The sequence below is a fragment of the Pyrus communis genome, chromosome 8 (genome assembly GCF_963583255.1).
Source record: "Pyrus communis chromosome 8, drPyrComm1.1, whole genome shotgun sequence".
Lineage (NCBI taxonomy): Eukaryota > Viridiplantae > Streptophyta > Magnoliopsida > Rosales > Rosaceae > Pyrus > Pyrus communis.
In genome coordinates this window covers 7,671,361-7,684,066 of record NC_084810.1, presented here as the reverse complement: position 1 = coordinate 7,684,066, position 12,706 = coordinate 7,671,361, and the positions used below count along the sequence as shown (strand labels likewise).

The window sequence follows — 12,706 nt, the reverse complement described above, 5'->3', positions numbered from 1 at the left end:
AAAACTTTTATACTCTACCATCCACAATGATGCAACGAAGATCACTCTTTCCACTTCCGCCACACCACCACACCACCACACCACCACCTAACCATGACCATCCTCGTCATCCTATTGCCGACATTGCCTCTATCGTTGCCACCATCATCACTATTGTTGCCACCACCACCACTATCATATCAGTTCTTCTACCATCATTTTGTCACCATCATCACTATTGTTGCCACCACCACCACTATCATATCACTTCTTCTACCATCATTTTGTCATACTTATCATTACAATCTTTCTGCCGCCATTGACACGCCTATCATGATCCCACCTATAGTACGACCACATTACCTTGCATGCCACCCCCACTACCTCTACTACCACCCCTTATCACTGTCATCATCACCATAAACCTTCTACGGCCACCTTACTGCCATCACAAACCTTCTACGCCCACTTTACTGCCATCACCCCCACCCATTACCATTACTAACACTGCCATCATCATGATCGCCACCTTTACTCCACATTCGAAACACCACATTTCCACCACCCAAACACCACATTCGAAACACACGATTTACAATAATTCAGAATTAAAAATAATAATGTTCATGAGTTAAGAATTCTTTCACATGTGTAACAATTTTTGTTATAGCAGAAAAAGTAAAATTACATACGGGGTAGCCTTGCCTACTCTTAATTGGTCTGAGTTAAAAAAAAAAAAAGAAAAAAAAAGAAGGTATAATTATTATAAAGTCAGTTAAATTCCTTTTAAACTCTATCGTTGTTTTTTTTTTTTTTTTTGGGTCAAAATCTATCGTTAAACTCCATAAAATTTGTAGAAATCTATCATTAAAAAGTTTGTAAATTTCATGGATTTTTTATTAGTCAACAAAAATTTATGAAATCTACAAAAGTCTATCACATAAAAAAAATTAAAAAAAAAAAAAAAAAAACGCTTGCAAAATCTATATAAATTTTAATACAATACACACCCGAAGTGCAGAATTGAAAAATTGGAAGATAGCCCATTTGTCTTCTACAAATATTACTTTTAATTTATATATTAAGAAATAAATTCGATTCTTTTAGTTATAGGATTTAGTTGGATCCATTCATCAATGAATTTGATTTAATGATTCATTCAAATATTTTTGTACTGCATTTAATAACGTATTATGTGATGCACTTAATCAACATCTAATTTAATGAAACAAAATTATTTATTACGTGATGATAACACATCAGTTGTCATATCATGTGATATAAAAATGTTAATGCCAGAGTAGGGAAGAAAAATCTAAAATTTTGGTTGTACAGGACAAAATCACCCAGATTTGATCCATCAAGGTCGAGTAGCCCGGCCCTCATGGGCGGGTTTGGGCCTAATGATTGAAGGTTTGGCCCAAACAAAGACATTTAAACGAATAAATGTGTAGGGCTTAAGCCAAGACAGTCCAAAATGCCAATGAATGCAACGGTGAGGTATAATTAGGGGCAAAAATTGCATTTTTTATATGTACTTTTTGTATTCCGGTCTAAATCTCCAGAAAATTGCTTCTGGGTGATGACTTGATGAACACGAAATCTGTTACAATCGATCGGAGTTCCTACGAGAGTACCACGACGCGTCGGATGCTTAGAGTACCACGACGCATCGGATGCTTAGCTCGGATAGGTGAAACCTGCTTTCCAACAGCTAAGCGCATTTCCAAGCTACCAATCAAGGATTGGGATTTTATACTAACAAGAACGATGTTTAGCAGCAACTACAAGCCCTGTAATAAACACATTCTACGACGACTACATAATCTCTTCTCCCCTTCCTTTCAGTTGAAGCAAAGTTCGTACTGCAACCGCGGAATAAAGATGTACGTCGATCTAGAGTTCTCAAATGCAGTATGCTGGTACGCTTGCTGGTCGATAGACGAAAGTTCTAACGGTGTGAGAATAGCCAGATGGGTGATTATAAGTGAACTTTACGCCTGAGCTACCACCCCCAAGATGGGTGCAGTGCTCATGGAAGCTGCTGATAGGTCGTGCCAGGCATGCATCCCACCTGTCACTCTCGGGCATTGTCTCCGCCACTGTATATACCCCCTTATCATTCGTGAATGCCTGGTAATTTAGAACTTCACCTGATTTCGTAATGCATAGTACAGCTACCTCAGCACCTGCATTATAATGAATCAAAGCTCAGAACCATTAATTTCTCCCTTCTACATTGTAAATGCACCCTAGATAGCGGTTAAAAGCTTAAACACCCACTATACCATTTTAACTTTCATTACCAGCTTCAAATGATCAAAGTCACCAGAAGATCGCATGGATGTGGACTTATCATAGTATCATGTATCAGGTGGACACAAAATCTAATAGACGTAATCACCAATGAAGAGGTTTTAGAAAAGCACATAGGGACAAATAAACTACATTTTGTTTTCATGGTTTATATATTATAAGTTTCTAAAATCCTAAACCGTATCAAAGTCATGAAAAACAAATACCAACTTGTACATTGTGTTAGTGAGGATGTCCTAATGCTTTACAGGGTCGAACTTGATCCAACTAGATCAACCTCCAGATCAAGTGTAAATGTATGCATGAACATGATGAAATCGTAGTTATGGAAAAGAGAAACACAATTTTGTTTTCCTATGTAGCAAATGTTAAATGCAAGTTTTTATTTCTAGGCATTTTCATGCATTTAATGTACATGATCACCACTTCTTGATTATCACAAGGCATTCTTGATGAAGTACAAACGCATAGAAATCAAATTGTTCAAGTATAAGAATGGTACAAGAGTGATTCTGGAATGATATAAGACCTACTTTTCATCGTGTGATCCACCTACTTTTCATTCTTTGTATGTTAGTAAACGCATGATATGTCAGGAATAAGAATGATATCATCCCTTTCATTCCCATTACTAACAACCAAACATGCCATTAGGCGACGAATTCAAATCGGAATATGAGAAGACTTTGTGCAGTACTATGACATAAAATCATTGCTCTAGCTGTGTGACCTTTAACGTAAGAGGTCAATACCCGGGTTTTGTCAATACAAAACCTATAAGTTAACTTCCAAAGATTTGCTATTGTTCTAAGGACTAGGCGAAAACCAGAAATTCTAATACATCTTCATATCTATGAAGCGAAAAGTATTCCAAACCCGTTAATCATATCGCTCAAACTAAACCATTACAAACAAAAACCAATGCAGAACAATACAATTACACAAACTCAGAGTAGGCAACATAATATAACCAGAGATATCTTCAATTTTTCTCAGTCTCACAAAAATCATGTCAATACAATCTAATTACGCTCTTAAACATGCTCGCAAACCACATCCGAAAAACATCAATGGAAAAAATGCACAACGCTTATGATCATCACCAACCCATAAAAATTACAGCCCAGTTACTCGAACAGATGAACGAGAAATGATCAAAAACTAAAAATTAACAAGCCAAAGATAAAAACCCGGCTCAGAATTTTCACAGCTAACAAATAAATAAATGGGTATTGGGTGGGTTGAGCAAAGAGAGACAGAAGATGACCTTCTAGAACATGATCTTCGGGTCCGACGGCTGAGTCGCCACAGACATCGCAAACAACTCTGCCGTGGATTTCACCGGTCCAGGCTCCGACGCCGGAAATCAAGACTGTGAAGATAACAAACCCCACCGCCACCGTCAGCTCCTTCTTCGTCTGCGCTTCCATGGCTCTGCTATCTCTGCTCTGTCGGGTTCTAATTCCAAACGCCCACAACTCACTGTTTCTTCGAAATATTAACAGGCAAAGCAAAAGTGTGAGTCTACGGTTACGGGACCTACTGTTCCTTTTGCTTTGTTTAGCCTTTAGTGTCGGTAGCGTGCCAAAGTATACATAAAAGGGAAGCAATCCTCTCCGGATCCATCCATCCGGAGCTCAAGGATCAAATAAATCTGGTTTTAAAATTTGATCCGGGTTAAAGATGGAAAACTCTTGAAAGCTATAATAATTTTTTACCGTAATGTCAAATTTTAAAGGTCAAGATTATTTGATTCTTGGGCTCTAATGTAGATCTAGAGAGGATTTGCTCCCACATAAAAGATATCAAGATGATTTTTTTTCCACTGTCATTACTCATTATATCAATTATTATTCATTTTTTGTACCCCCTTTGTTTAGTGTTTAGTCTTATTAGATGTTGGGTCCCACATATGTTTCAGAAGATGACCTATAAGTTTCAGCGAAAAGAGAGCGTTCACAAGTCAAATTGAAACAAATTTGAGTTTTAAGAAGTAAAATGATGACTTTTAAGTTACAAGAAGCAAAGTAAGATCAAAATAAAGTTATAGAGAGCGTAACTAAAAATAAGCATAGAATATATAATAGTTCTACAATATTTATAGTCATTGAATGCTACACATTATTGAAGCTACATCTCAATTTCGTACTAAAAAAAATATCACATTTTTATTTTATTTTTTTTAAGAAGGAGGGGTGGACTTACTCTCACAATAAACTAGCAATAATGTGGTTTCAATTCGCCTTTGGCGAGAATCAAATCTAAAACCTCATACTTTTACAAATGAAAATGAATACTACCAAATTGTAGTACTAAATGACAATTTCACCTGTATTAGTTAGCTTGTAACACAATTTATTTTAACGTGGAATTTGAAAAAATTAAATAACAAACATGAACAAGGGAAAAAGAGTGTGATTACCCTAAATATCCTCATTCCCATCGAAAAGGAAAAATCATCGTACAATATTTAATAATAATAGTTTCATTATGTTTAGAGAAATTTTAGTTGAACCTCTTTCTCCATCCAATTTTAATTTCTATATATATATATATATATATATATATATATATTTATTTATTTATTTATCTTTACATCCATTCCTTACCAATTTTCTTGGTGAACTTGGACTGCACGAGCTTCTTGATCACCTCACTTCGGGGGTTTGCTATTAAAAGCTGACAGATCAAACAAAAATGTGAACTATATCAAACAGAACTAGTCTACCATAATATCATACCTTGAGACCCTTTCTATCTACATTTTTCTGGACCTCTTCAAGCATGGTGATCCCGCTAGAATCGATGCTTCCAACAACTGTAATTTGATTTTAATTTTAGCATTAGACTCGTAGTAAAGCTTAATGGCAGATATCGTAAAAGTTTAATTTGTGACCATTGCAGTTTGATCACTTACGGCCAATATCTATTATAACGTAGTGTAAGCTTGTTTCTTCCATTTTATCTTGTCTTCCTCCTCATGTACCACTTTGAGATCCTGCGAACCAGATTTTGAGCATAGATTAAATCTCTATCTCGTTGACTACGTTGTTTTCATATATCGATATCTAACTTGTATTTATTACCTTTCCCTTAAATAGTTTACATTAGCCAAAGTAGATATTGGTGCATCAATTTGAAGAATAAGAACTCGTGGAATATTATTCACAACGTATGATCAATGCTTCTACGAATCGACGGTGGGGTCTCATCACCGGACAAAGAGGATACTTGACATCTCCTTTCCTCACCGCGGCATTTAAGCTGTACTTCCTCAAGATGAAATAGATATTGTGCTTTATATGCTTGGAAAGTTCCGGATGTTTAGTTTATGAAGACTTTTATGGTTCGTGATTTTCGATTTTTCTAAAAGATGTTATTGCTATTTTTAGTGCAGACAACACATAATGATGATTTCTTGAGAATAAATGGCTCAGATAAATGTTGATTAATTGCGTGATGAAAGTAGGATAAACATTGCGTGATAATAGAATTTGATTATTTGGGATGTGGGTTTATTGATAAATTTTGGTTTTATTGTTAATTTCATCTCGTATTTGGTGGTAATTATGCAAAAGGGTAAACTAAAAAAACAATTCACAATTAAAATTTAAGTTAGGTGTAGAAAGAGGTTATATGAATAAATAAAATTTCCCTTATGTTTATTACTATTTAAAGATTATTATTATTTAAATCATTTAATGGAGATAGTTTAATCATCATAACGTATCATAATGATTTAGATATCCACATGTATATTGACAAATAGCATCCTTAGAATAAGTCATCATTTTAATTGCCAGTGCATCCTCCTCTACCACTGCCAGTGCGTATGCGAGGCTTTGGAAGGCTAACATTCCTCCCTAAGTTAAAGAATTTCACCTAGAGGGTGTGCCATGATATTCTTCCAAACAAAGTCAATCTCCACAAGAAAGGTGTGGGAGTGGAGGTGGCGTGTGGGGTGTGCCAAGGGGAGGAGGAATCTGCAGCTCATGTGCTTCTTACATGTCCGTTCGCCAGAGCGGTGTGGTTTAGTTCTCTGTTCGGTCTTCGGTTGTTTGGGAGTATTCGAATACCGCTTAAGTCATCATTTTCTTAAAATTATATGAATGTCTTCAAATCAAATTAATTTTTTCGAAAAATAAATTTATATGAAAATAAATGATTCCATTTATAATATTTATACAATGAAATGACACATTAGTAGGAAATGAGAACTTTCCTCCTTATCCTCTTCAACAAAAGAACTTTCTTCCTTATTTGAAATGTCATGGTAAATCAATTATTATTTAAGAGATCGATCCATCAAATATTTCCATTTGAGGGACAATTTCTACGGACCACACTCTTCATTGTTTTTTTTTTTAATGATTATTTTTGGGCAAAAATTGTATTTTAATGATTCGAATCATCTATTTGTAGCACTTGTTGATTTATAAAGTTTGACCGATCAAAATAGAAATTTCCAGTTATTTTCAATTATTTGATATTTTTCTATGACATTTGTATTTTCAATAGCATTAGTTATTTTCAAATTGAGTAGGGCCTATTTGGAATGACATTTATAAGAATTACTTTCGTTCATAAGCGCTTTTAACCGAAGTGCTTAAGGTCAACTTCTAATAGAAAACCAAACCCATAAGCAGTCCAAATTGGCCAAATTTATGTTTTTTCATACCAAAATAAAACAAAACCCAACATTCGCGTTTGTCCGGTCGATATCTTCCTCTATGGAAATGAAACAAGTTAGAATTTGAGCATCCAATCCAAAAGAAAACCGGATAACCATATTTCTCCTCTAAATAATCTTTTTGGGAAGGACAGTTGTACATATTTCTGCCAAATGATCTATTTGAGTTGGGTCTTTTTGGAGCCAAGTATTTATGCTCAGAAACGCTTTCGGTAAAAATGCTTTTACTAGAAGCATGTTGAAATTTTGATTCAAAATGCAAACCGAGAAGCAGCCCCAAACACATTCCCAAACAAATTATGAAACAGGTTAGGACGCTAGCCTTGGGTGCCGCTTGGTTGAGAGGCCAAAGATCTCTCAAGCCTTTGATCCAAGGTTTCTACATAATAGTGCTAGAAAGAAGAAAAATCTTTTTAAATGGACTTGTAAATAAAACGAATATTGCAAGTCTGTTAGCTTGTGATCAGTGATTCAAATTCTTAAGAGTGTTCTTTACCACTTAAAAATGGCTGCATTGTTAAAAAAATGAAGGTAATTTATATGTTCGACCTTCTCATTCAGCTAACAAACTAACAGAATCCAGATTCAGACTGCAAGCAAAACAAAAATCAAGTCAAATGTATGAAGAGAAAGAAATGTGTTCATCACTAAGCAAAAGCACAGTAATAAAAGCTAGGTTCTGGACATACCAACTAAAAAAAGTCTTGTTTCAGAAGCTTTGCCGAAAGTTGCCTCAAATGAATCTACTTAATTTTAACTCCCTGACCATACTTTCAAGCGTTGTACATCTAGCTTTAAGCTCCCACACCTGTTTATCATATATAGAGCTATTGCTAGCACATCCATTGCCGACGATGGTCACAATTCCCTCATCCGATGTCATCATATTAACACAACTTTCTTCTGCAACTGGAGAAGCCGAATTATGAGCTTGACCTCATAATTGCTCACTGTCACTTCTTTGTCTAATCCCAATTTTTTTTTTATGCTTGTCCCTATATTTCACGAATTCTGATAGACTTAGTTTTTCTTCTTTATCTATCTGTTCTTCAGCTTCCATTCCTTCATGTTTGGGAGGAAAACCAGGAAGAACCGAAGAGTGGTTAGTCTTCAGTAGCAATTTCATACTCTTTGTTTTCTTTTTCTGCGGCACAGCAGCTTCACTTCATGTACCTTGAGCTAACATCCACCTTGAAAAGCCTAGATGGAAGATACATTTTTACCTTCTTGGCTTCCTCGATGTAGTTCTTCCATGCAGTATCTGGCTTGTGCTTCAGTTGAGTAACAGAACCAGGAAGGTCTTGATCGTATCCAAATTGCATAGCTACCCGACGGGGAAGGTAATGCTCTATAGCACCATTCAGTCCAACTAGCTCACTCACCCTCAAGCATCTAAACAAATGACTGTAGTTCATCATCCGAATCAGGTCCAACCGAAACCCACTTTTCCTTTTGAGGATAGTATTTAGGCAATGCCAGTTCTCAACGACATCCAATGCATAAGGCCGCCACATGAACTCTTCTCTTGCTGAGTCTAAAACCCTTCTCAAGTTCTTAACTTTTTGACGATTTGATGTATCCCATCTAGCCATTCTTGGCTCACCATAATTGAGAGGATTTGGGTTTTCCGGCCTAAGGTCCGAGAATCGTTCCCATGCCCAAACTTGAACTAACTGAAATGGTGACCGAATGATGAGCTCTAAAACAGCATTACTGCTTATTTCCAGTTTGTTTGAATCTACGATTGCCTTTTTCAACACACACAAATCTCTATATAAATGCTGGCAAGAACAGCCGGTGCAAGGGCAATTCGAGTCCCCCTAGCCAAATGAATTGCTATGGAGAAAACATCGTTATGGATATAATAACGACTACCAACAAAAACATGGGTTCACAACCAAAAGACAAGAAATGCATCATGCTCGATTTCACTCCTACTGTTCATGAACTTCTTCTGCCATAATTGTGTTGTTGCCGCTCCCTTACTGGACATTGCCCTCTTCTCTGCTAGTAGTTTCTCATGGATTTCTTTCAGTTGTGATCTCACAAGAGGGCATATAACAGAGTCCCCCAAAATCCAAAACCCACCCCCCCCCCCTCCTAAAACCATAACATCCTCCAACGTGATTGTTGCTTCACCCCATGGAAAAATGAAAGTATTTGTCTCACAACTCCATTTCTCTGCAAACCCGAAAACCAAATCGGTTTGTCTTTTGATTTGGTATGTCGAACTAAAGATTGCTTCATGTATACCAGCCTTCTTCCATGTAGAATGGTGCGATCGACCCAAGTTTTCCAATCTTTATGGCCGCAAGTCCACCCACGATATTCTACCTTCACGCCCCATTTCTTCGGCTCGTAACTGGATGGAAGGTAGGATATAAAAGTTGGGAGCTTGGAAAGGGGTTCATCAATGGAGGAATTTGGGAAACTGGGTTTTAGAAAGTAGGCTGTTTTGAGAAATGGGTTTCTGGTCAAACCCTCGACTCTTCTCTCTCTTCCACCATGGATTCTTCTCCATCACCGAAGCTCAAGAGAAAAAACAAATGTTTAATTTCAATTTACTACCTTCAAGTTTTTTGGTTTTTAATACTTGTTATATGATGGTTTTTTGGTCTCAGTCTGGTGCTTAAAGTTATAATTCTTAGACACTTTCATACATCTGTTAACTTTTTCATCAGAACCTCCGTTAACTAATAATATGACGTCCACATGGATAATGATTGGACATCACATATCAATATGGACCCAAGTGAATATTTTAAAATTCAAAAAAATAAAAAAAATATTTTGAACCCGCCGTCTCCTACCTCACCTCACCACCCCACCCCACCCCACCCCACCCCACCCCCTCCATCCACAGCAACCTGCACCCCAACCTCCCTTCTCTCATATGCAACTCGTTGTAATCCAACCATGGCAGCCAAGCAGTCATGGCCGATTAAATCAAGCTGAAGACGAATAATCAACTTGATGGTCACTTGTAGTGATTGAGTAAGATTGTGATTGTTATGTAGAAGCAGCAACTTGATGGTCAATCTCTATTTTGAATAAACTAAGCTCAATTTGCTACACAAATAAAAGGCCTAATTGGGTAAATGATCACTGTGGTTATAGACATATAAGTTATAGAGTAGCCGAAAGATAGTTCCCGCTGTAAAAAATCAAATTAAACCCTTATGGTGAAGTCCTTTAGAAATGAAGCCCAAAACCAAAATTTCTGTTAGTTTCTCCATTAAGCTTCATCTAACCAGAGCAAGCTTGAATTCCAACAATCCTATATGGTGGGGGTGGCTAGCCCTCAACAATACCAATTGCTACTCTTTGCTTTCTTTTTCTGCGGCATAGCAGCTACACTTGCATCTTTGAGACCTGAAACTGTTTGCTTCCTCCATTTCAAGTACCTTGTGCTAACATCCGCCTCTAAAAGCCTAGACGGAAGATACAACTTTACATTCTTGATTTCCTTGATTTAATTCTTCCAAGCAATATCAGAATTGTGATTACGTCGATGTGGAAGGTACTGTTTAAGACTTGAGTGCCAAGTCCAACTAGCTCAGGGACCCTCATGTTAGTTATTTACACACTGCATGCATAGAACCACATACATACAATGACATGCATACGTAAATATAATAGCCTTACCTGAAGAAGAGCTCGACATTGCTTCAATGAATGACAGAAGGTCTTCTACACTCAGCAGCCAATGATCCAGCTAGAATAGGGTTCGCTCAAAAGGGATAGGGCTATGAGTGCAGGGACCTCCTAATATATAGCCAACCATCCTAGATATCAGGCCTATCAACTGATACCCGGATATTCTATATTGATTAGGGTTTCGATATAGTCCTATTCCGTGATGAACTCTTGTCAAAACATGATAAGGTTACTTGAATATAGTTGCACGTTATTAGGACTCCCAATCTTAGCCAAGTAAGCGCTTAATCTTCTCAACTTGATAACTCAAAGTTGAACTACAAGTTTGTTGAGAACTAGAAGTCATTCTCCTTGACACTCACATCTTACACCTCAAACATCTAACAAATGACAGTAATTCATCATCCAAGTCAGGACAAACCAAAACCAAGTAATCCTTTTGTGGATAGTATTTAGGCAAATGCCAGTTATCGATTGCCATTGCATAAGGGCGCCACATGAACAATTCCCCAGCTTAGTCTAAAACTACTCTCAAGTTTTGTACTTTTAGACCATTAACATCTGCCCATCTAGCCAATCTTGACCTAGCATAATTTATAACATTGGACTTTGGCCAAAGTTCAGAGATTTATTCCCATACTGAAACCTGAACTAATCGGGAAGGGGACTTGAGGGTGAGTTCTAAATTAACACCACCTATTTTTAATTTGTCCAAAGCTACAATCTTCCTCTTCAACAAATCCAAAACTCTGTCAATGCTAGCAAGAACAATGGGAGCAAGGCTGATTCAATGCTAAATGAATTGCAATGGGGAAAACATGCCTATGTATTACATTACCATCATGAAAAACATACCTTGACAACCAATAAACAAGAAAAGCTTCGTGCTCAAATTCATGCTTGCCCTGATGAACTTCATCAACCACAAGCATGTGTGAGCCTTGTTAGACCCTCCCCTGTAAAATTCCTTTTTCTCTGCTAGCAGTTTCTCTTCTAATTGTTTCAGTTCTTTGGTTTTCAGAGAGCTTAAAACAGTCCCCCAAAACCATGACATCTTCTATTGTGACTGTTGCTTCACCCTACGGAAAGATGAAAGTATTGGTGTCAGAACACCATTTCTCTGCAGACCCATATGCCGAATCGGCCTGCCTTCGTAGTTCGTACGTCAAATTTAGGATTGCTTCATAAATCTATCTCCAACCCATGAGTGGGAAAGCCCAAATTTTAGCCCTGTGTTTTCAACTATTTGTTTATACTTACGAGGTTAGTCAATTTTTTCCTCCAACTTTATAATTTGTTATACTTTCGTATTTCGTTATTTTTTATTTTTTACTTTTAATTTTTTTGTTTTCTAACAATTTTGGAATTAGTTTTTGTATAATCTAACTCTTTATTTAAACACTATTTTATATGCATCTGAGATCAGTTCTGCAAATCCTCGCTAGCTAGCTGTTTTTTTGCTTAATCGGAATCAATTTTATGATTGAATAGCAGAAATGCTGCTAGGTATAGTAGTAATTGGAACTTTGAATTGCAGAGTTTCTAGGCTTTTGAAGAAGAAACAACTAAGAACGTGTCTCTATATAACTTTGTATTCATAAAATTATAAGTTTATAATCGTACTAGGCCTTGACTCAGACCATATGGTTATTGGGTTGATGCATGTTACAGTCACCAAATCTGACACGTGAATGGAAAGATGAGTGTTGTGGATGCTATGGATGGTGTGGATGTTATTCCACGGTATGAGAATTTGTTGGGGATAGTTCTAACTCCATTGAACATTTTGTGAGAATTAGTGGGACTTGGGTTAGGGTGGATGTTTTCATGTCCTACTCCGAGGAGCTAATCTTGCATAATCCTCTATTTTAATTAAAAGAGTTATGTAGTATGAGGAATGAGACTTGATGAAGACATCTTTCAAACTCTCTAGGAATTAGCAAACAAAATACATGTTTATGAAGTTTCTCCTTATGTTTAATAGAAGGAAAAAAAAAAAACACAAGTTTCTAAACGTAGAAATTTTCTAACTGCTAGCTATAATTCCATTTTTTTTAATCTGTA

At 36.7% G+C, this 12,706-nt stretch overlaps 2 protein-coding genes across 2 annotated transcripts; both read right to left on the bottom strand.

Moving 5' to 3' along the window:
• Positions 1-1,503: 1,503 nt before the first annotated feature.
• Positions 1,504-3,838, bottom strand: LOC137742795 (uncharacterized). Its single transcript, XM_068482748.1, has 2 exons — positions 3,563-3,838; positions 1,504-2,168 (listed from the first exon to the last, which is right to left on the bottom strand). The coding sequence occupies exons 1-2, from the start codon at positions 3,723-3,725 to the stop codon at positions 1,885-1,887; spliced, it is 447 nt and encodes a 148-aa protein (XP_068338849.1). The 5' UTR covers positions 3,726-3,838; the 3' UTR covers positions 1,504-1,884.
• Positions 3,839-7,538: 3,700 nt separating this feature from the next.
• Positions 7,539-9,920, bottom strand: LOC137742876 (uncharacterized). The gene is made up of 4 exons (XM_068482821.1): positions 9,796-9,920; positions 9,093-9,285; positions 8,159-8,658; positions 7,539-7,575 (listed from the first exon to the last, which is right to left on the bottom strand). Exons 1-4 carry the CDS (start codon positions 9,918-9,920, stop codon positions 7,539-7,541), a joined length of 855 nt encoding a protein of 284 aa, XP_068338922.1.
• Positions 9,921-12,706: the final 2,786 nt, after the last annotated feature.